Genomic DNA, 25,380 nt, shown 5'->3' with positions numbered 1-25,380 from the left:
TACTTGTTATTTTTAATGAGCTCAACAAAAAACCGGCCAAGTGCGAGTCAGACTTGCGCACCGTGAGATTCCGTACTTGGATATTTTTTTCGACATTTTGCACGATAAATCCAAAACTATTGTGCATAAAACTAAATAAAAATCTGTTTTAGAATATACAGGTAAAGCCCTTTCATATAATACACTTGGTATAGTTATCTTTCTTGAAAGTTAACAATACTAATTATTTGTTCATGACCCCATTTTTTTGTGATGTAACCTCAAACTCACAATTTTCGGATTTATTCCTTTACTTGTGCTGTAACACCTACCTACCTGCCAAATTTCATGATTCTAGGTCAAAGGGAAGTCCTCAATAGGTTTTCTAGGACAGACAGACAGACAGACGGACAACGAAATGATCCTATAAGTGTTCCTTTTTTCCTCTTGAGATACGGAACCCTAAAAACGACAAAGGTACGGACTGGCAATTTCCAAAAATATGCTAATAATTAAAAATCGTGGCAAATATTATGATGTAACACAAAAAGGAAAATTTAAAAAAAATCACCCCTTCGCAATGAGCGTCTTTACATATTACCAACTAGTTCTGCAACACAAAGAGGAATGGAATCTAATTTGCGACGTTGTTTACTACAAAAGTATTACTCAGTAGTACCTACCCCGCCCGAATGCTATAAGTAGTGTTACTTAGCCTAAGAGTAGACATAGTACTTTCGTCCACTTCAACATACTGACAGTCGGGAGAATTTTAAGTAAACTAAGGTGACATTGGAGTTGGCGAGAATGTATCACCTTGTTCCGCTAAAAATCATGATTAGACAACTGTATGGGTACTATTTTGAAAAATTAATAACATGATTTTAGTACCAGTTAATCTCAAATGGATCTTATGTGTACGTAATTGCAATTCGACACACCGACTAAAATACTATTGTGTGTTTTTTTAACCTGGGGGGGGGGGGGGGGGGGGGGTTCTTTGATTGTTCGGGGTGAAATTGTCCTAGATATTCACTTCCGCGCTGCAAGCCATCTTTGAGCTCAATTTAATCAAAATTTAGTGCCGAAGTTCATCTGTAAAAAAGGCAAAATAAATAGACAATTTTGCTTTTGTAATATTAAATATGGAAGTATGTTTGTATTGATATATTTTTGGACCCAGTGGTCCAGTATTTTGACAGAAGTTTATGTTCAGAACTACAGTCCTCTTCTCGATAGCAGAGCCCGCGTTACTTTTTTATGAAATGCTCATTTATTTCAGTGTCTGCTTTAATTAGTGCAAGGAACTACTTATCGTTTGCAATTGCTCCTAAGAGCTGTTACTCTACAACGACTGACTGTGTAGTACCCACTTTACTTGTATAAATGTTTAAATATAAAATGGAAAGGAAATTTTCAGTACTAGTTGATGTTTGTGACTTCATCTACGTGGGATTCACATCTTTATTCCAAACTAGATGATACCCATAACTTCGACTGCGTGGATTTAGGCTTTGGAAAATCCCAAAGAATTTCTTCGATTTCATTATAAAAACAGTGGCTTATATCCGTGTTCGGGATTCAAGACAATATGTTTGTATCAAATAGATAATGATCAAAGTACTACATCTGTGCCAAATTTCGTTAAAATCGGTTTAAATGAGTGGTCGTGAAAGCTAGCAGACAGGACACACACTTTCGCATATAATATTAGTAGGATGATAAGGTAAATTCTTAACTAAGTATTATTATTTATTAGTGGCGTAGTGTTTCAGTGAGTCTACATACATATCGGAAGGTCTTTCATGAATAGTTAGGTAACAATAGATGAGAAGGTAAGAAAAAAGGTACGACAGTAAATTCTAGTTACAGCGATACTTTTCATGTCATTCCGAGTATACCATAATAATAAAGCAAGATTTCTTTTCTTTTATCGATATTTCAGCCACAACCGCAACCGTGCTACAAAATGAAACGGTACAGTGCACGAAACATTTTCATTACTTATTTTAATAGCCAATAAAGTCGTCCCAATTTATTGCAACTATCTCACGTGGAGAATCAAGCGAGACCTCATGAATAATGGCCGGGACCTTTAAACTTTAATAAAGCACGCTGTACCCTCGTCGTATGGGTTACGCGTTGTAATTTCAGCCAATATGAATATATTTTGGAAAATTTGTGGTTGGAATTGTATACTAACTACTTATACAATGACTTTATACCATACTAGATGATGCCCGCGACTTCGTCCTCGTGGATATAATAAGTTTAAAAAGTCCATTACAACCCACATTATAAATGCGAAAGTGTTTCAGTTTTGTTGGTTTATTGGTTACTAGGTGATGGCCGCGACTTCGTCCGCGAATGTAGGTTTTTACAATGGGAACTCTTTAATTTTCCGGGATAAAAAGTAGCATATGTCCTTCCCCGGGATATATGGTATATAACTCTGAACTAAATTTCATCAAAATCGGTTGAACGGTTGGGCCGTGAAAAGCTAGCAGACAGACAGACAGACACACTTTCGCATTTATAATATTAGTATGGAGTATGGATATACTGTCCTTCAATCGACGGATCGACGTGATTTTTTGCATGGGTAAGTATAGTTAAAGATCTGAAAAGTGGACATAGGCTACTTTTTATCCCGGGAAATCAAAGAGTTCCCACGGGATTTTTACGCGTACGAAGTTGCAGGCATCAGCTAGTTTGAATAGGTATACTTTGGAAAATTTGTGACAGGAATTGTATATTAACTATAATGTTATTACATTATGCCATAGACATGATAATATATTACTAAGGACGTAAAACTCGTGCTCGGTGATTTGTACGTAAAGATACAAAATACATTTTCGGAAATTCCACCCCTAAGAGGGTAAAGGCCAATTTTAGAGCCTCAATAGCTCAACGGGTAAAGGAGTGGACTGAAAACCGAAAGGTTGACGGTTCAAACCCCGCCCGTTGCACTATTGTCGTACCTACTCCTAGCACAAGCTTGACGCTTAGTTGGAGAGGAATGGGGAATATTAGTCATTTAACATGGCTAATATTCTTTTTAAAAAAATTGCAAAACAATAAAAGTTAAAACAAATCTCTGCTTACATAATCCAATACATTTTATTAACCTTGGCCATAATTCACTTTCTTTTATTGCCGAACTAAAACTAAACGTTCATATAAAACCCTAAATAACAATAAACAAGGCGAAATCGCTATTACAAAGCATAATCGCTTATATCGCTCGTAGAGCTATGACGCCGGCAAAGCGACAGATTGCCAGCATTACTGTAATAAATTGCAGTAGACATCGTGCTGGGAAGGTGGATGACCTTTGTTTCGTATACTACCACAATATTATATAGAGGTAACTAATATATAGAATAATAAATTGAACGTAAAAAATATATTCAAAAGTAATTAAATTAAATATTTAAAATGTATACTTAGAGAGAGAGAGAAGGCACGCGCGTGCCAGACCTTCGTTATTTTATAAAAGCTGAAAGTTTATCTTTGAGAGATAACAGTTAATAATTTGACATGCAGATGGCTATTATGACGCTGACATCCACTAAGAAAGGATTTATGAAACATCAACCCCTAAGGGGGTAAAATAGGGGTTCGAAATTTGTGTAGTCCACGCGGATGAAGTTGCGAACATAAGCTAGTACATAAGAAAATAAGAAAACGAAAAGATAAAAAGCTCGTATTTTTATGTCCTTTATTATCTAGAAGTCTGAACCACTTATAAACCCATGCTTAAGCCCACAGGTAAATTACAGAGCAAGTTAAATTGCACCATATTAAATCAATGTAGACTTTAATGCAAAGCTTTTATAGGCACATAGTAATTGATCATTCATTTTGTGAACCTTTGAACGGCAGCATGTCTAATAACATACTGAAAAATGAAATCACACTTGAAATGGCTTTCTTACAGTCGATCGCTTCCAAAATATTTCTTTGCCCCTTTATTGGTAGAACGAAATTTCAAATGATTGGTTATTACTCAATTTGCGTGCTAATACTTTGCACAATCATGCAGCTTTTTTTAACACTTTTTATTGAAGGCAGTAAGGTTTGGATTGAAATAATCAACGTAGCTCCCAATCTGGGTGTAATTGTGATGGCTTACATAAAATACACAAAAATTCACGCGTATAAAGAGTTCTATGAAGAAACATTCTATCATTTTCAAGATGATTTCTGGAATATAGTAGCAACCAAATCTAAAGAACACCAGAAAATTATCAAGACCTACAAATGGATGGTCATGGTGATCAATCGTTTCTTGGTTTACTATACTATGCCTTTAGCTATAACAGTCGACTCTTTTCCGTACTTACTCATGGTGTATAAAAACAAAGTGCACGGTGTATCTGATGAGTATTTATATCCTTATGACGCATGGTACCCTTTCGATAAAGTACAATGGTACGCTGCTGCGTATCTTTGGGAAAGTTTCATGACAGCTACCGTTATAGCTGTATTTACAATCGCAGATGTAATACATGTATCGTATGTGGGATTTATTTGTATGGAGTTAAAAATACTCGGGAACTGCTTAGAAGAAATTCTGAGTCCTCACGACGTGGAAGAAATGCGAAAAGGACATAATGTTAGCGAGATTCACCGGACTGTTGTAAGGAAATTAAAAGTCATTATAGTAAAACATAACTTCTTAGCCAAGTGAGTAGTTGATTATTATTATAATAATTTATGGAGAATTTCATTGTGCAGTAGTAATAACCGTAGTCGTTAACTTTTTCAGAACATCATCTAAACTCGACAAAGTTTTGGGTGACGCAATGCTTCTCAACTATTCCCTGGGAGCTATATTCATTTGTTTAACAGCTTTCACGTTTACGGTACAGTGATTTTATTTATTCATTTTAAAATGTCATTGTTCTTGTTGAATCTTAATAACTTTGGTTTAAGCCTTTCTGTTACTTAAATAATTATCTTATCTATTTTCATTACCAGTCACTTGTTTATTTTTGGCGATTTAAGCTTATCTGAAACTATAATTATTTTATAATTCAATTTTCGTGGACAACACAAATTTCAAACGTCTATTTTACCCCCTTAGAGTCAGTCAGGCCTTTTATATATTTCCTCTTATATATAAAGATAAATAGTAGTCTAATATTTATTGGTGTAATAAAATTATGCAAATTTTACAGGTCATAGATGTCACATACAAAAGGATACGTTACTTTCTTATGTTTATGTCGCTAGTCATCGAAATATTTAATAATTGCCTTCTTGGACAAGTATTAAGTGATCATGTAAGTCAAAAACTCTTACTGTAAGTATATTTAATTGGAGACTAAAATAAATTCTACAAATAAAATTTTAACAACTTATCAAATATTTAATTAATCATTCAGCCAAAAGAAAAAAAAATTGTAAGAATATTTACAAAAATAATTATTCAATTACGAAAAATATTTTTCTAGAAATTAATTCAAGAAACGATCTAAAAAGTAGCAAGACTTATTTCAAAATCCAATCTAGCGCTGTCGCCAGTTTTTTGGTCTAGAAAAATGTAGTAGCTGTTGATCAGTATTTTATAAATTTATAAACTAGCACTTGGCTGCAATCAGACCCACTGCCTTATGCTCGCGACTTCGTCTGCGTGGACTACACAAATTTCAAACCCCTACTACACCCCCTTAGGGGTTAAATTTTCAAAACTTCTGTCTTAGCGTCATAATAGCTATCTGTATGCCACATTTCAGCCCGATCCTTCCAGTTGTTTGAGCTGTGCGTTGATAGATCAGTCAGTCAGTCAGTCAGTCAGTCAGTCAGTCAATCAGCCTTTTCCTTTTTAACCGACTTCTATATATTTAGATTTAGTAAAAACTTTTTGCCCAACAGAGTAAAAGTCTTACAGAAGCAATATACTTTAGTGACTGGCCAAATGCCAGCCCTGAAACAAAGAAGTTGATGCTAATGTTTATGGTGAGAGCTCAGAAACCATTCCAGTTGACTGGAAACGGTTATATTGTCATGAATATGAACAGTTATAGCAGTGTGAGTAATTTGAAGTTGAAAATAATATTATTAATTTAAGAATCCCTACTAGTGTGAAAGTGTGTCTGTATATTTGCTACCTTTTGGTCCATCTGTTTAGCCGAATTTGACGAAAGGGGAATGCCGAGATTTGGCCTAAAAGTGCCCAGCATATTGTTATTGTGAAAAAATCATATTATATTTGTTAAAATTAATTTGTAACATTGAAACCCTCTATTTTTTTAAATCCATATTTTTAACAATTAATTGCTGCTGTTATAGTGCCATATAGTGTCATGTGTGGGCACCTAAGGACCAAATTTACTATGGCCACCTGGCATTCTTCTTTAGTACAATGATAGCTTGCAACCTATGGACGGACTTAAACTATTTTGGCTCGGAATATTAAACACTTCCCATGGGATTTTTAAAAGACCTAAGTCGCGGGCATCATAAATGAGTAGTAAATAACAAAAATAAATATTTAAGAGAACCGTTTCAAAATATAATATAATTAAAAATAATAAATTAATTCGAAAAATTAATATAATTAAAACTAGCTTACGCTCGCGAAATCGTCTGCGTGGACTACACAAATTTCAAATCCCTATTTCACACCCTTAGGGGTTGAATTTACAAAAATCCTTTCTTAGCGGATGCCTACGTCATAATAGCTATCTGCATGCCAAATTTAAGCCCGATCCGTCCAGTAGTTTGAGCTGTGCGTTGATAGATCAGTCAGTCAGTCAGTCAGTCAGTCAGTCAGTCAGTCACCTTTCCCTTTTATACATTTAGATTAGTGTAAATTGCTAAATTTCGCGATTCTAACTTTAAAACTGACAGACTTTCATACAAACTTCAAACCCCTATTTTACCCCTTTAGGGGTTGAATTTTGAAAAATCCTTTCTTAGCGGATGCCAACGTCATAAAAGCTATCTGCATGCCGAATTTCAGCGCGATCCGTCCAGTAGTTTGAGCTGTGCGTTGATAGATCAGTCAGTCAGTCAGTCACCTTTTCCTTTTATATAATTAAAATTACTATTCTTTTCAGATTTGTAGCACATCCTATCAATTGTACAACTTACTGCGCACCATTTATCAATAAATATTATCAAACTTAGATTTAACAACAAATATCACATGAAATACAGCAACTAAATAAATTATAGTAAAATTAAAATTATTTATTGACCACAGTTCACACTTTTATTTTGTATTTCCTACCTATGATATTTTGTGGATAGTTTAAAGGAGGACACACATTTTATATTCGGCGGCTAAGCAGTGATAGCCCAGTGGTTAAGACGGCGGTCTCCTAGTCGATGGGTACGGGATTCAATTCCGGGCACGCACGTCTAACTTTCGGAGTTATGTGCGTTTTGAGCAATTAAGTATATCTATCAATTACTTTTTAACGGTGAAGGAAAATCTCATGACGAAACCTGCATGCCTAAACATTCTCCATACTGTTCTGAAGATGACGTGTGAAGTCTGCCACCCGCACTTGGCTAGCGTGATAGACTATGGCAAAACCCTTCTCATACTGAGAGGAGACCCGTGCTCAAGATGAGTTGATGATGATGATGACGATGAGATCAATTCTGTGTTCGTCGCTTATGTGCCGTCGAAAGCATTTGCTTCATAAAATAAGGTCTAACTTTCAACAATGATTTAACTCGTCTCTGATTAGACAATGACAATGTTTAAAAACCGGCCAAGTACGAGTCAGACTCGCGCACCGAGGGTCCTGTACTACAGTTGTATTTTTTAGACATTTTACACGATAAATCAAAAACTCATAAAAATAAATGAAAAACTGTTTTAGAATGCGCTGTTTTAGAAGTATAGTACGCGGCCGAAAGTAATGTACATCGACCTATAGGAGGAGATAGCTGATTTTGTATAGCGTTGTCTCTATCGTTGAGACCGACAAAACGTCATATAGGTGACAGAGACAACGCTCTACAAAGCCGAAATGTCATTCTAAAGGCATTATAAGGCATATACATTACCTTCTGCCGCGTACTGTAAAGCCCTTTCACATGATACCCCACTTGGTATAGTAATCTTACTTTAAAAGTAAGTAGAAAATACTAATTATTATTGATTCATAAACACATTTTTATGATGTAACCACAAATTCACGGTTTTCGGATTTTTTGCTATACTTGTGCTATAAGACCTACCTACCTACCTGCCTTTCATGTTTCTAGGTAGTACCCTATAGGTTTTCTTGACAGTCACAACAGACGGACAGACAGACAGACAACAAAGTGATCCTATAAGGGTTCCTTTTTCCTTTTGAGGTACGGGAGTCTACTAAAAACTATAAAACTTACGAGTATCATATTTTGGAAGTGAGAACGAGGGTGCTTCAATACAAAAGATAGGTAATATTGAAGCGGTTTCACGCCGACGATGACGCCATAAAACCAAGATGTCTACATTCATATTACGAGTCTTCGTAGGCATATTGAGAGAAAATTGTTACATCGACCGTTTTCGTTTTGTTTGAAAAGTAGAGTACTTAAGTATGTTAATAATAGAGATAGAATTTTCAGTGTGTAAGTAAAATAGAGGAAAAAATTTAAGATGTTGTTAAAACAACCATGATATATATTAATCAATTAAATAATTAAATATACAGGGTTACAGGAAAATAGGGCACGATCCCGTTAAGGGTTATCCCGTTAAGGGGATCCCGTTAGTACAGGACGTTAGCTATCAAACGACCCCTAAAGTGCTAATGCAAAAGTGTATCGTTTTCGAGTTATTCGTTTTTTTATTTTTTTCTTGGTAAAGGGGTGTTTGCCACTTTAAAATCTAATAAAAAAAGGAACAATGTGTTTCATCAGATTTTTTTTTATTTCTTGCAAGTACATATCCTTGTTTATAATAAATTTAAAAATCGAAAACTTGTACAGTTTTTGGACTGTAATTTTAAAATGCATGAAGATTTTTTTTGTTTTATAACTGTTTATTATTAACAAGGATATGTACTAGCAAGAAATAAAAAAAATATGATGAAATACATTGTTCCTTTTTTTTATTACTTTTTAAAGTGGCAAACACCCCTTTACCAAGAAAAAAAAACGAATAACTCGAAAACGATACACTTTTGCATTAGCACTTTAGGGGTCATTTGATAGCTAATGTCCTGTACTATAATCCCTTAACGGGATCGTATCCTATTTCCCTGTAACCCTGTATATACCTACCTATTTGTAATCGATACAAATCAACAAGTAGGTATACCTGTACAACTTCTGAACAAGGTTTCTCATCAAGCCATAATATCGTATTATTTAATTTTTATCTCAGTAGTTCTTGTAAAAAGCATGCCTATAAAAAACCCACCTCCTCAACCCTGATGCTGTTAGGAATTGCATTCCTAAATCGTGGTGATTTAGAAACTGGCTTACTAAGTCGGTTAGAAAAAGGAACGACTAAACTAAAAATTGTAGGCTTAAAGGAAGCCCATTACTAAGAGGATTCACGAACTCTAGGACCATATATTATTACTACGAGTAGCTTATGCTCGCGACTTCATTCGCGGGGACTACAAAAATTTCAAATCCCTATTTCACCCCCCTAGGGGTTGGGTTTTCAAAAATTATTTCTTAGCGGATGCCTACGTCATAATAGCTATCTGCATGCCAAATTTTAGCCCGTTCCGTCCAGTAGTTTGTGGTGTGTGGTGTTTTACGGACTATACAAGGTAGTGTAATAGTTATATTAGTTTTGTATTGCATATTTAGATAGCATAACATTTTTTTTTTTTTTAAAGAGCAACCACTTACTGAGTTTCTTGCCAGCTCTTCTTGGTAGAATCTGCTTTCCGAACCGGTGATAGACATAATATAATAAATATAATAATATAATTATATTATATTATATATATTATATAATATAATATATATATAATATAATAAATAATAATATAATAGTATAATATAATAATAGTGGCACATGCTGTCTAACATGAAATAAAAATACAAACGAGCAATGGATCCAAGTTATTTATAGGTATACTTTATGTCCATCTCCGAGATGCAAGCTATTGGACTTAGATCTGGGGACGGCCAGACCTTAGTCATTTTATAAAAGCTGAAAGTTTCGATGCGTACCTATTGTCTCCAAAACAAGGAGGAACGATCAGCGACTATGAAGTTAATATTTTATCGTGGCAACTCCCTACCCTTAAACTTTAATAAATTGTTAAAGTTTAAGGGTGTCTGGCACGGAGTTGCCACGATTCTAAGTGTCTGGCAACGCATGACGTGATTGGTAATACCATTCCGAAGAAAATATAAAAAATAACACTTTATACTTTGACGTAAGTACACAGTATGTTACCTGTTATCTCCCAAAGTCACCATGATGCAAACTTCATTGTCGCTAATCGTTCCTCCCAGTGTTGGGGACAATACGCAGAGAGACTTTCAGCTTTTATAAAATAACGAAGTTCGGGCCCTCCTTCTCTACATCTCTACCTTTAAAATGTTATTGTTATGGGAATATTGGTAGGTAAGTACGCATTAATAAATTCATTGTTAATAAAAAGAATATTTACTACTTACTTATTATCTTCAGCATTAAAATATTATGTGACCACGTGGCCACGTTTTAGAAATTCATTTCTCATAAAAAAGAAAGTTTAGTATTTTATCTTTATCATAATCATAATTATTATATGACCACGTGGTCACGTTTTAAAATTCATTGACTCCATAAAACTTAAAATATTATATTATTAAGTTTTATAGATTTAATGGATTTTAAAACGTAGTCACGAGTATTTTATTAGTCATGGATATACGAGTATAAATAGAGCTGATAATATAAACTCAGTAGGAATACCAGGCATCATTTGCTAAAATGACTTCGAAGTTGTACACCGTTGGTGTCTTCTTGGGTTATTTCATAGCTTTGGGAAGTAGCTCGTTCTGTAAGTAGCATATTTGATATTTAATCGGTTCCGTCTAATTTCTTAACCAATGTTTCGTAACCAGCTACGAAATAAGGTTTAGTTCGTCTTTTCGTAAAATATTTTATCCGGGTTCGTAACGGAATGAGATTAAAATTATGTCGTTACGCGGTAACCAGTTACAAAAATTCCGTTACGAACCCGGACAAAATATTCTTAAAGTTACGGGAAGACGAAGTATACATATTTTATTTCGTAGCTGGTTACGAAACATTGGTCACCAACGTGGTCGGAACCTATTTAATCAATTTAATTTAGATAAGTACTTGTTTTAAGTCATGAGAATGTCTTGAATGTCGTCGTATTTCTAATTGCTAAGGGGTTTTCTTAGCAATGAGAATTAGAGGGTTTAGGGGTGCCCTCTTTAGGGGTAGTAAACAAGGAACCCTTATAGTTCCGCCATGTCCGTCCGTCTGTCCGTCCGTCCTCGGTTACTCTCAGAGACTATTAGTGCTAGAAATGGGTATACATATTAATTATGCCGACAAAGTGGTGTTAGAGTCAAGTGTCGTCGTCGTCGTCCCCATCAGCCAAATGGTACTGTACTGTACCTACTGTAAGGGGGTTTGTTGAGAATAATATAACGCAGTGAGCTCTCATATATTTCTGCATACTTCCAAATTGAAAAAGATTAGTCAAGATTAAAGAAGGTCGACGGTTTCGACTCTAAGGTTTAATGATTTTATTAGTTCCTGACCGAAATTCAGCACTATAGTCAGTCCCCTCTTTTTTAACCTTAATTTAAAGCGCGTGATATTTAATTGATTTAAACGTACTAACTCGTAGCTCCGGAAAGTTAGAGGTGCGTGTCCGGGATCTAACTAGAGGTGGCTGTCGCATCGCTAGCCTATCACCGTTATACCTTATACGCGTTTTAAGGAATTAAATAGGTATCGCATGCTTTATCGGTGAAGGAAAACATCATGTGGAAAGATTTCCACATGATGTTTTCCCTGCATGCCTGAGGATTCTCCTTAATAATGTTCTTAAAGGAGTGTGAATTCTAACAATTCACACATGGCTGCAGTGTGGTGGACTATGACATAAAGTTTAGGTCCTAAAAACTTGTTATTCTGAAAGGAGACCCGTTCTCAGAAGGGGTCCGGCGATGGGTAGTTACAACGATGATGGTTTTAGTTTAAAAAAATTAAAAAGAGAAATAGATATTTTAATTTATATGGTAGATTTATTTATTATTTAAAACCTTTACAACTTAAAATCATAATCATCATCATCATGATCAACCTATGACCAGCCACCCACTACAGAGCACTGGTCTCCTCTCAAATGAGATAATCAAAATATTATTTGTTATTTATTTTTAGTACCATTCTTCACTAAGGAAGGATCAGTCGTTACGGGTTTTGGTCCTGCTCCAGCACCTCCTGGTCCAGCACCTACTCCTCCAGCTTCTCCTACTTGCCCATCTGCTCCTACTTGTCCACCTCCTCCTACTTGTCCACCTCCTCCTAAATGTCCACCTCCTCCTAAATGTCCACCTCCTCCTAAATGTCCACCTACTACTTGTCCACCTCCTCCTAAATGTCCACCTCCTACTTGTCCACCCACTTGCGGCGGAAAGTGCAATAACGGTAAGGCACCAGTCGTTACTAACCGTATATTACAACGTTATAATAATTTTATTGATAACTAGCTTATCCCTGCGACTTTGCGTAGACTACATAAATTTAAACCCCCTGTTTTACCCCCTTAGGGATTGCATTTTCAAAAATCATTTCTTAGCGGACGTCTACGTCATAATAGCTATCTATATATCTATATGTTGTCTGGTGGGAGGCTTCGGCCGTGGCTAGTTAGCCAAGCAATTTAGCCTTTCGGATGCCGTGTAGAAACCAAAGTTTATAAAAAAAATTATAAATAGCCCTTCCAGGTTAGCCCGCATCCATCTTAGATTGCATCATCACTTATCACCAGGTGAGATTGCAGTCAAGGGCTAACTTGTATCTGAATAAAAAAATTAAAAAATCTGCAGGCCAAACAGCCCGATCCATCCAGCTGTGTATTGATAGATCAGTCTGTCAGTCAGTTAGTCAGTCAGTCAGCTTTTCCTTTTATATAATATACTAGCAGTTGCTTGCGACTTCATCCGCGTAAAATTTGCTTGCTCATGAGATTAGAAATTTTCATTAAAGTTGACTTGATGTGATTATATTATATGCGACTATTTCTTTTAATTTTTTCTTGTTAATTCATTATAGGTAAGTAATTATTATGTGACATGTGATATTATCTTCATTGTAAGTTGAAGTTTAGTCAATTTTTGAACTTTTTAAAATGTTTAAATATTATTATGAACTCAAGTGAGTAGTTAATTAAATATTTGCATGCCATTACATAGCAAATGTAGTGATACTATTTAAGTGAATTGTAAAACATCTTTTAAACCTACATTTGAGCAAATAAAGATTGATTTGATTTGATTTGAATAAAATACCTGTTTGTTGTTTTAGTTCCAGCGCCACCCGCTCCTTCAGGTCCATCCACTTGCGGCGGAAATTGCAACAAGCCAGATACCGTAGTTAACGGTGTGTACAACATCATAATAATATTATTTATTTATTGTATCCTCATCACTGTTTTAGGATACGATAAGGCCGCCTATTGCACAATTCACTATCTTGTTACGGTTCCGTACCTCAAAATGAAAAAGGAACCCTTATAGAAATCACTTCGTTGTCTGTCTGTCAAGAAACCTATAGGGTACTTCTAATTGACCCATGGCAGGTAAGTAGGTCTAACGTGTAGTACACGTAAAGGGAAAAATCCGAAAACTGTGAATTTGTGGTTACATCTCAAAAAAACTTTTTCGTCATTTTGCACGATAAATCAAAAAACTATTATGAATAAAAATTAAAATAAATCTGTTTTAATTATAAGTAGGTACCCTATAGTATTCTTGATAGAGATGACAGAGAGACAGACAGACAGACAACCAAGTGACTCTAGAATGGTTCCTTTTTCCTTTTGAGCTACGGAACCCTAAAAATAGCGAGTGTAAACTTTACGCGCAACTGAAGTAAAGCTAAACAGCTAATAGACCCATAGAGTTAAAATGGCGCATGAGGAGAACAGGATCGTATATTTAAACATGGATTTAGATTTGGTTTCATTTCTACTATATTTAGTCATTTCTTCAGCTTATTGGAATAGTTATACCTAGTATGTTATGTATCTATATTCTCTTCATTTTGTGTACCTACATTTCTGTTAGAATAATATTGATGTCTTTGTATGTCTCTCGCAGTGATTTCAGCGGCCAATGCAGAAAGTGAATCCAAATCGACCAATATGCAAACCGCAAATCAGAAGGCTAGTCGTCGACGCTGACTTTGGTAATACGTTTTTCACAATAATAGGTATGACTTTTCTCTCATTTATTAACAACTAGCTGCCCTGGCGAACTTCGTACCGCCTAACAGTCGATTCTTTAAATTTTTGAAATTTTCTCTCCGTAAGAACCATCCTCGTACTTCAAGGAATATTATAAAAAAAGAATTACCGAAATCGGTTCAGCTGTTCTCGAGATTTGCGATCAGCAACACATTCAGCGATTCATTTTGATATTGAATAAAAATTCTGGTGAAATACTTCGGAGGCAAGAGACTATTCTTGTATTTTTCTAGATCGTTTTTATGTTTCTAACTAATGATATTATATGTAAAAAAAGTAGATTAGTATCTAAATATATAGATATCTGAAGTACATAGTATATCGAAAGTGAATACTTAAAACTACGACACTTGGGTCACATTTGTAGAGCGTTATCTCTTCCACTCTTGTGGTTTTGTATCTTATGTCTTACTCATCATAGAGCGTGAATCTTATAAGCTATGTAATACGAACATAACATGTCTATGGTACAATGTCACTCTAGACATGCCGAACGGCCAGACCACAAACAGAGTGAACTAAACTAACTGACTAAACGGTCAAACTGTTACAAGTTTTGGTATTTTCTGTTGATTTTTATTTTTATTTTTCAGATAAATAGTCCTTCAAGTTCTCTGGAGTCAACGAAAATTTAATAAATATTGAAGCATTTAAATTTTCGTTTTATTTTTAATATAGATAATATGCTTTGCTGAAAATTCAGAGCTTTTTCCCGTAACAACTTTGAAGCCATCGATGTTTTAAAGCTCTATATAAGGCTAGGGGCGCATCTAGCGGAATTTTGCACAAGGAATTCATCTTCGGCCTTGTCTATGCAGATGTGGCTCTTTTCTTAAATTTCTATTCCATAAAGCAAAATTCCGCTTAATTTTTACCTATCTAGCCTAAAATATATAAAATATTTGGTTCCAATCACATTAGTAACCATTTTTTCGTAACCAGCTACGAAATAATACTAACTAAATAATTTAGACTAAATAGTTTGTTTATTATGATACTATTAAATATTATTATACTACTAGTAATTTACTATTATAAGCCGTTAGGAAAATTCGACGTATATATTAATCTTATTTCATAGCTGGTTCCGAAAAAATATGTGACCGTCACAACCCATACCTACCTATTATAAATGCAGAAGTATATTTGTTTGTTTCTCCTTCAATCACGTCGCAATGGAGCAATGAATTGACTTGATTAGGTATAGCTAAAGACCTAGAGAGAGACATCGCTCATAGGATATTATCTCAGATAAAAAGATATTAAAAAACCGACTTCAAAAACCACTACAAACTAAAAAATAACTTTTGTTTCAACACGAGTATGTATGTTGAAGTTGGGCGAGCTTTACGCTTTGAGCAAATTATTGGCAAAAACTTGTGAAAGTAGGCAGGTAAATAAATAAAATAAATAAAATTGCTGATAATAATCTCACTTAATAACACAACATTAAACACAGAAAGAAGCCGTAAAACACGTATTTTTTAACATAATAATTATTAATTTATTAAAAAAATATAAGTAATTTCTATGAGTAAACTTATAACTTATGAATAAAATGTAGCTATATCACGTAATAGGTACTAATTATATTATTGTAATTTAATATACCTAATAATTTAACATTACTTATACTAGTACAAGTAGTGTTTTATGATTCACGAATAATATAATTATTATTAGTTTTTTTTTGTTATGATCACGATTGTAACTAATAAAAATACCTACGTATCTAGGTGATAAATATAAATAAAGGCGAATCTAAAATAATATAATAGTAATTTTCGTACACTTATGCAATTATTTTCAACACCAGAGGACCATGTTAAATGAACCTATCTAGACATAAGTAAGAAAGGATCGAAAGTTTAAATTTCTAATTCCAAACTTATCTAGTTATAGGTACCACAAGGAGAAATTATTATTTTATAATTTGTAGATAGATGCGTTAGTTTTAATGCGTCAGATTACAGATACCTATACGATATCTCTGTATGGAATACAATGTAGAATCAAGTTATCAACTATCAAGCTATACCTACCGAATATAATAGGTAAATGTGAATTCCTATGTCTCTGTCTTACCTTTTTTACGGCACAACCACCGAACCGATTTGGACAAAATTTTATACAGCGGTGATAGCTTGCATCCTAAAAACAAACATTGGATACTTTTTATCCCGTAAAATTTACGGGATAAAAAGTATCCAATGTTTGTTCAGTCCCCACGGGTACATTCTATTTCAGTATTTCAAAATCAGTTTTCTTGAAACCTAAAATTTGAATTTATTTTCACCCGTTTAATACATGCTTTCGTTCCTACCTGAACAATCGATTTGTTAAAATACTACCCTAGTCCTGTACATAGCTATTTATTCTATAACATTATACTTACTTTATTAATACATAATAAAACTTGGTAACTTAAAACTACATCCAGTAAAGTAATATTATAATAATGTGTTACTTTCTTAAGTTTAGTTTTTACATTTATTACAACTTGACTAGTTTCTATTCCCTCATAACTTATTTAAGTATAGGTAACTTCGTAAGCTTCGACTCCATACAAAACATGACAGCGCTGCAAGTAGGTAATAGCTCCAACCAAAGTTCCATCAAGGAAATTCAAAAGATCCTGTTCCTTTCCACATAAATCTTTCACCCATTAGGTAAGGTTCGTTCAGAAGTAAAAAGCAACTAAAGTGGCATGGAAACTATTCTTTATAGACTTTTCTTATGATACCTAGAGGTTTTTATTTCTTCAGTTTCTCCATAGATCGGACACTATTCTACATCGGTACTATGAAGAGCTTACTTTTGCTCTAAAATTACTTAGGTACTCTGTGTTATTTAAGTTAATATTTTGGTGCACTGTTTACGTTGAAAACATTATAAATATGTATTACCAGGAGCACACCATGCGCCGTAAGGGGCGAGAACGTTACATTACATAAAATTCTTCGATTATAATGGCAATTATTCTTGACTATTACGATATTCACTAATTGCGTTCAAATTATCGTTTTCATATAATATATGAACCTGGAACGTGCCAGAATTCCCTCCAAGGGTTCGATGTGTAGCCGCGGTCGTAGCGGATGTTTCGAATCCAGTCGAGGTAAGCTAGGAGTCTTCGTTGTTCTATTAAATCTTCGCCGTATTGCACGTAGGCTGGCTTTTTGTCGTTTTCCACGCATCTGCATCGGGAACCCTTGGGTGAACCTAGAATGAATGAATGAATAAATGATTGAATATATACTTTTATTGTACCTAAACCTGTGAGGCTGTGATAGCCTAGTGGTAAGGACGTCCGCCTTCTAATCGGAGGTCGGGGGTTAGATCCCGGGCAAGCACCTGTAACTTTTCGGAGTTATGTGCGTTTAGAAAATATGAATTCCTAATGTAAATTCTTATAAAATGTAGTACTAAACAGCATTCACTTAAAAATTTACCACTAATTTTCTTCAGGTAGGTACCTATACCCAATGGATATCAGTAATTTGAATATCAAAAGAATTTTGTCTCCAAAATTTCATCTCTTATTTTCCAAAGACAGCATTTTCTCTTTGAAGGTAACCCGAGGTTTAGGTTTTTTATCGAGTCGGTGGCGGTGACGGATTCCTGCATAATAGCCGTATCGAATACAAAGCAGGAGGCATTACCCGAAAAAGAATCTAATTTAAAAGTAAATAGCCCCTTTTAGATAGTGAAACCTAATATATTATGCTGATGCTATCTTCTTATGTCTTGTTTATAAGAAAAGAAGCAACCCAATATAGATGTTCATAGCTGTTCATATTTCGTTGAGAAGGAAAATGGCATATAATACAATAATTTATTTACAGTAGTTATGTACATCTAGTTACGTATTTTAATAAATATTATTAGGTTAATGGCATACTGCAATTTTTTTAATTTTTCAAGGTAAATGCTAAACAAAATGCTAATGTTAATTCTGGCAAAATAAATGATTAGGATAATATGATTATGAAACCTTTAAAAAAAATATCGCCTTGAAAACTTGATTTAATTTTTGCAAAATAGATTTACCTACATATTTTTGAAAAAGTCAAGGCAAAGAATAATCAATTATTTATTCATGTTTTTTTATAATTCAGATTTTTAAAATATTACTTAGCTAACTTATTTTCTTCAGTCTATATCTACTTACTATTATTAAGTGTTAACTTAATATTTTAATCCTGACCGGTTTAACACATTTTTAGGGTTTCGTACCTCAATTACCCTTATAGGATCACTTCATTGTCAGTCTCTCTGTCTGTCCGTCTGTCTACTACTATACCAAATGGGGTATCATTTATAAAAGTGCTCTACCTTTACATTTTAAAACAGGTTTTCATTTATTTTTTTGCATAACATTTTTTGATTAATCGTGCAAAATGTTGAAAAAATACGACTGTTGTATGGAACCGTCGCGACGCGTCGGTGCGCGAGTCTCACTCGCACTTGGCCGGTTTTTTTTTAGTTAATATTCACACACCAGTTTTGGTAAAAATTTCAAGGCTCATATCCATTTTTTTTTCATAAGTTAATGTTACCTGCTTTCTACTTTACATTTGCTAGCGGAAATCTAATTTTCTTTCACTATGATACAGCGAGGGAAAGCGCAAATAGGGAATGAATTTCGCGCTTCATCTATTAGAACAATATTCAAAAGAGAATCCTCTATATAAAAGGGTAGGAAACTACCCCAACTTTGCACGACATTTTGCATTTATCCCATATTTTAGGAATATTTTGTCAAATATGAGTCACACAATAAGGAATCAATATTAAGTACAAAATGTGTGGGAGGAGACAGATCTTTTTCATGAAATAAAAATATTACGAAAATGATAAGTACTTATATTTTATATTATTTATTATTTACAAAAAATCATCAGAAATTGTTAACGCAATCGTACAAATAATTTAACTTCCAATACACACTTTACATAGTAAAATTAAACTATTTCTGTTACTTTGTATAATGTACATAAATAAATGAATATAATGTTATTATGTAAGTTGTATATAAATAAGTATTTCATCGCTTGCACACACAGTATCACAGTTTTTACACATTATTTACAAGTTAGCATTTTGTACTATTGTACGTATGTACATGTATGAAGTTTACATATTATACAATTAATTTAATTTGTATGGAGAAAGGTAGGTACATGTAGATTAAATTAAATTCTATTAATAATTTACAGAAATATTTTATCTTCGTCCGTAGAAACCTCTGTAGAAATATCTTGGCACAACTGGGCCTGAAATGAAGAGAAAATAATGTTCTTTAATGTATACGATACGTTCGTTGACGTGGTGTACTGCATTGACTTGAAAAAGGTAAATTATACGAGCATAAATAGCACTACAACACAGCAGAGAGTTTTTATCCTACAACTGTTTGTCTCGTCAACTTAGGCCGCGATTATGCATGTACGTTTTACTCACTTAAATAGCTTCGATGATTAATTTACGACATATTTACAAATGTAAACACTCTTATACGTACATTTACATTGGTAAAGTTGTAAAGTAATTACATAAGCTTTTTGAATGCCATATCGTGCACAAGCTGGGCCATGCAACGTTTTACTCAAGTCGACGAGAGAAAAACTTTGAAGACAAAAGTCCCTAGTGTGATTTACTTGAACTACCAAGTTCTAACAACAGCTGTTCTAATATACCTACAGAAAGGTTAGGTTATGTTAATAAGTTCTAGTTTAATACTAAGCTTTTATACTAATTAAAGTAGGTATAGCATAATAAATTCAGAGTTTGTTGGCAATAAAATATAAATAAGGTCTGCTAAATCCATTCGTAAGATATGAAATATCTACTAGAACTACAAAACTCATTGGGGAGTGATATAAAGCTACCCTTTATAAATTATATTCTTCTGAGATACGCCAGTTTCCATGTTCGGTGTGTTCCAGTGGCATCGCAGACGACGGAAGTTCTTCGAAAGATTAACCGTAGTCCGCGTAGCACGTCCGTAGATGGTTCGTAGTAATTTTATTGCAGTGTTTTTTCAGGCTTGTGTATAGATACTGTTAGGTACGTATAGTCCGTGACAGGTTGAGATGGCAATTGGAGTATGAGGCGGGGAACGCCCCACACACGCACACGTCACCCGCGCTCGCCTGCACCGGGTTAGCGCGGGAGCTGTGCGAGTATGCGGGGCGTTTCCTCCCCGATAGCCATCTCAACCTGTCGCGTACTATACGTATAATTTCAATTGGCAAAACTCTCGTTCGTCAACCGATTGACGTCGACAGCTGGACAAGGTCTCTTGTAGGCATTTCCACACGCCGCGATCTAGTGCCGCCTGAATCCAGCGGCTTCCTGCGACTCGATTAATGTCGTCTGTTCACCTAGTGGGGGAGTCTGCCGGTGCTGCGCCTTTCACACGTAATTACACGTATTTTACAAGACAAGAAAACTTAGCTGCAAATTCACACCGGCAAGGTGAAGTGGAATGGGGGCGCAGCGTCATTTTGGTAACAACCCAACCTAAGTTTTATTTTCTTCGGCATTTAAACAGCCGCGGCGTAACTACGACGGACGCCCCGCATCCCTATTCTGTCTCTTCCGTATTGTTTTCATTATACTAGTATCAATTTCAACCGTATGTCGAGCTCATACAGTAGTTTAAGGGATTATCAAAAAAGAACTGCATACATGAGTTTAAGGGATTATCAAAAAATAACTGCGTCTTGGCTTCGAATTAATTCGCTTGAATTGGACGAAATATATTTTTTTAAGTTTACCTATGAGAAAACTTGAAAATAAAATTCGCATGTAACAACTGTCCGAACATCAAAATATCAAAGCGACAGACTTATCAAAAGAGTGCCGCGCGGAAGTAGCGTCTCGACGCCGCGGCGCCGTGTGGAAGGGTTGCACCGTCACAAATCAACTTATAAACCGTGAGCTGGTGGAAAATTTATAGGAGGCACTTGGTTACAACTGGAAGTCACTAATGTGTGTTCTCTACCTCCCCTAACATGGCAATATAAACCTGTACCGTACCCGGTAATAAATATTCTACATCGACCTTTAGAATAAGATTTCGGCTTTGTAGAGCGTTGTCTCTGTCACTCATACCTATGTGACACCGTATCCGTACTGTAAACCGTACCTCTTTCTAAAGATCGATGTAAAATATAGGAAATATTTTACATCGACTTTTAGAAAGAGGAAACGGTGCTGTATACGTAACGGCCGAGTACTGTAAGTCGGACCACCTGACCTATAAGACGTATTAAATGAGTGCTAGGTACGCTGAAGTAGCGTTTCGTCTTCGCGGCGACATGCGGTGCATTAAAGGTCTTTATCGGTGACGACGGCAGTAGCAGGAGGTCAAATTAATGAAAATACTTATAATATAAACGCGACCGCCGGCGCTGGCAACGGCACAGCGACCGGTAGCGATACTGAACTCTCACAGTCTATCGGATTGAAGTCATATCGTAATATAAGAGTAAGTAGAGAGTATCCCCATGTTTGTACACACATTTTTGCACTATAAAACCTCTTGCGTAGTCTGCTCCGTTGATATTGGCCGCCGCGCCGTGGCTGAAATTATTTATATTAATTTCCACAGATTTTCCCACCAGCTCTCCAGTTATTATGAGAACACCACAAAAGGAAACTTTGTGCATTTCCGTTCCGACAAGCGTGAAATTCGACATGGGACAGGCGATTCTACCCCTAAATGCGTTTAAACAAACATTGTTAGCGGATTGCGACGTTAGAAGTACCTACTTAAATTAATTTAAACTGAGATTTTATTAAATTTTTGTCGAAGTGCTTTGATATTAAATATTGTATTTATATAGAGCTTTCTTTAACTTGAAATATTGCGGGTCTTAAAAACAGATAAGTACGTATATTCTTTTGTTTTAACATAGCCTAGTATATTTTATTATCCTTTCCTATGCCTGAACATGTGCTATGAATGGGTAATAGGCACATAATTGTATTATAGAAGTTCTAATTCAACCTGACTTTATCGCGAGACTCTTTCTTATTTTTCGAAACCAGATTGTTTTACTAGGGATTTTATTTTTTAAAGTTGGGTGCTAATTCTGTTGTACACATTCTCTAATCAAAGTCTTTGTTAGTCATCTACCACTAGAGTTGGCATTAAGCTAATATGACTAAAATATGCAACTACCCTCAAAATGATCTCAACTTCACTAAATGCTTGTACCTACCTGCTGATTAATAATGTTTATCTTTGTCATATCACACAACTCTTACTTTGAAGTAAAAGAGGTGCAGGATACCTACATAGTAATAAATAAATAATAAATTTATTTACAGGAATGTTATAATTCCACAATTATATCTATGTCAAAGGGCGCTCTTTGACGCTTGACATTGCTACATAAGTAGGTACTGCTACATACTGCTACATATTAAGGTAAATACAAGTAAAAGTAACTGTTTACATACCTTTCAGGTAAGCTAAACTATGCATTGCGCAGCAGTCTAAGGTCACCTTAATCAGCAAAAACATTTACTAGGTATCAGGCAATGATCTTCAATCAGATCAGATTTAATGACGTTTTAGAACCAAGTTTCTGAGCTGTTGAAGCCGGCGTTGAATTGCTGAACTGAAGTCTAATACAAAAGGAACAACAACAAGTTTATAATTATATATATTATATATATAAAGGAAAAGCTGACTGACTGACTGACTGGTCTATCAACGCTCAGCTGTTTGAGCTGTTTCAACGCAGACTGGACGGGTCAGGCTGAAAAGCATATGACGTAGACATCCGCTAAGAAAGGATTTTTGAAAATTCAACCTCTAAAGGGGTAATACAGGGGATTGAAATTTGTGTAGTCCACGCAGACGAAGTCGTGAACATAAGCTTGTTTTGCTATAATCCGATAAAACGTGCAGCTTGCGCTATGCACCGTCTACCCAGCTGATACGAAACATGCAGAAAAAGCAAGCAATATGCACCACCACCACACAACCACCCATCAAACACGCTATACGCATGGTTCACTTCGGCACCGCAGCATCTTTTGGAGATCATCATGATCAACCTATCGCCGGCTCACTACAGAGCACGGGTCTCCTCTCAGTATGAGAAGGGGTTGGTCATAGTCCTCCACGCTGTCCAAGTGCGGGTTGGCAGACCTTTTGAAGTTCATTGCAATGCAATTATTGCTTAAATCGAGCGTAGTTTATTGTTTCAAGGTATGCGTGTTGTTAAAAAGTGTTGGGTATATTACTTGCTTAGTTGCAGGTGTAGTAGTGGGAGGGCTGGCGGTTCATAGAGTATGCTGACTAGAGATTTACAGGTTGCACCGCCTAGTTTAGCGGATTATAGCATAAGAAGCTTATTTATCCTGGTATTCTTGAATAGTAGCAATGTTTTATAAGTAGGTAAGTAAATAAGTTATGAAATAGAACTACCTAATCAACTAGGATAGAAAACAAGTAGAACAACACTAGGACAACATTGCAATAATTATAGCACAGATATCTAGTGCAATTATCTTACACAATATTATACATTTAAATCATTATTAAATATTTCTGGTATTCGTACACTGCAATAGCAACAGGTGCTTACCTAAATGCGTAGGATAATTTATGCAATTTCAAAGGACACTTACTTTCATTAATTGGACCACAATATTTTTATTGAAGGTGTATTTTCAAGAAATTTGTACTCATGCTAGTCTTCTACGTTTGCTACATCAGCCCATGATAATCACAGCCCATGTAGCAAACGTAGGTAAATATCTCCATTTTTAAATAACTTGATACAGAAAGCCCAACAGTTTTTCCTGTAGGTACCTACTGTCACAGAGAATTATACGAAAATAATTTCCATAATCAACTAATAGCAAGCAAGGCTCTCATGGGCGAGCCCAGTAATAAAATAGTGTCACGAAATATGCAAGAATTCACTTAAAATTTTCAAATCATACTAAAATGCATTATTCAATAGACTAAAAGGTTAAAAACATAAGTTTTAAGTATGGATATTATATTTGCAGATAGGTAGGTACTATTTACGGATTTACTGTTAACCGAAGGTTACACTAGGATTAAAATTCTGTCCATTTGTTTGTCAAACACTAGCTGGAGAGCTTCATAGAGGTAGCTATTATAATTTTATTTTAAGTTAATACTAGCTTAAACCCGCGATTTCTTCCGCGTGGAATTGCACAAATTTCAGACCGATTTTACCCCCTTATGGGTTGAAATTTCAAAAATCCTAGCGGATGTCCACGTCATAATAGTCCGCAGTGGTTTGAGCTGTGCGTTGATAGATCAATCAGTCAGTCAGCTTTTCCTTTTATATAATATATCGTGCGCTTATTATTTAATTATAAAATTCTAAACTATCAGAAAATGGCAACTGTCGAGTTTACTGTAATTACTTAGTTCTTCACGGTAGGAAGGGCATTCCGAACCAGTGCAAGTGGTATATTCTCTTGATAATTCAAAAGCACTTGTAAAAGTTTTTTTAATAAACTGTATGACGTGGTAATTTTATCTCTCGATAATCTGATTGGCCGAAACAGACGTCTCTAGTCTCCACTTGATTTGCTTGAGTGGAAATACACCCTAAGATCCTCGTAGGAAAAAGTCCGCTTAGCGTACCTATAGGCCTTAATATGCTGCTTTACATCCCCAAATATGACGCAATGACTTACGAAATTCGTGATTTAGTAAGCATTACCTATTGCTCTGACGTGTCATAATATTTATAAGATTCATGAACCAATTAAATTGATAAGAATATAAAGTAATTGCTTTTGTAAGTTTAAGTGTTTGATTGACTTGTGATTACATACTTTTACGTTTTTAAATTAGGCCTACGTGTTGCTGTTGTCTTATAAATTTTATTTCAATTAAATGATGACGAAAATTTAAATGCATCTCAGTTCTGCAAGAATTTATACAATTACAAGCACTTATCAAGTTTTGACATGATAA

General features: G+C 35.0%; 3 protein-coding genes across 8 annotated transcripts in view; 2 read left to right on the top strand and 1 right to left on the bottom strand.

Moving 5' to 3' along the window:
• The first annotated feature begins 1,536 nt into the window (after positions 1-1,536).
• Positions 1,537-7,177, top strand: LOC117984569 (odorant receptor 67a-like). 5 transcript variants are annotated; one of them, XM_069500212.1, is made up of 6 exons: positions 2,356-3,349; positions 4,485-4,671; positions 4,754-4,850; positions 5,166-5,270; positions 5,863-6,018; positions 7,050-7,177. In XM_069500212.1, exons 1-6 carry the CDS (start codon positions 3,310-3,312, stop codon positions 7,101-7,103), a joined length of 639 nt encoding a protein of 212 aa, XP_069356313.1. In that variant the 5' UTR covers positions 2,356-3,309; the 3' UTR covers positions 7,104-7,177. The 5 variants fall into 5 exon arrangements, with proteins under 5 accessions (XP_069356314.1, XP_069356315.1, XP_069356313.1 ...); XM_069500213.1 differs by lacking the exons at positions 2,356-3,349; positions 4,485-4,671 and adding an exon at positions 1,537-1,705; XM_069500214.1 differs by lacking the exons at positions 2,356-3,349; positions 4,485-4,671 and adding an exon at positions 1,929-1,956.
• Positions 7,178-10,788: 3,611 nt separating this feature from the next.
• Positions 10,789-15,051, top strand: LOC138402696 (uncharacterized). 2 transcript variants are annotated; one of them, XM_069500362.1, is made up of 5 exons: positions 10,789-10,946; positions 12,311-12,577; positions 13,457-13,531; positions 14,251-14,338; positions 14,990-15,051. In XM_069500362.1, exons 1-4 carry the CDS (start codon positions 10,877-10,879, stop codon positions 14,331-14,333), a joined length of 495 nt encoding a protein of 164 aa, XP_069356463.1. In that variant the 5' UTR covers positions 10,789-10,876; the 3' UTR covers positions 14,334-14,338; positions 14,990-15,051. The 2 variants fall into 2 exon arrangements, with proteins under 2 accessions (XP_069356463.1, XP_069356464.1); XM_069500363.1 differs by having other exon boundaries at positions 14,251-14,362.
• A 2,304-nt stretch (positions 15,052-17,355) lies between these two features.
• The window catches only part of LOC117984568 (uncharacterized), a 48,731-nt gene continuing 40,706 nt past the window's right edge, over positions 17,356-25,380 (bottom strand). The window contains exon 5 of the mRNA XM_034971195.2: positions 17,356-17,618. Within this exon, the coding sequence (XP_034827086.1) occupies positions 17,422-17,618 (197 nt within the window). The 3' untranslated portion in view covers positions 17,356-17,421. The remainder of the gene's footprint in view (positions 17,619-25,380) is intronic.

Source organism: Maniola hyperantus, chromosome 8 (assembly GCF_902806685.2).
Source record: "Maniola hyperantus chromosome 8, iAphHyp1.2, whole genome shotgun sequence".
Lineage (NCBI taxonomy): Eukaryota > Metazoa > Arthropoda > Insecta > Lepidoptera > Nymphalidae > Maniola > Maniola hyperantus.
Note: the sequence above shows the minus strand (reverse complement) of the source record. Positions and strands in the feature narration are given on the sequence as shown.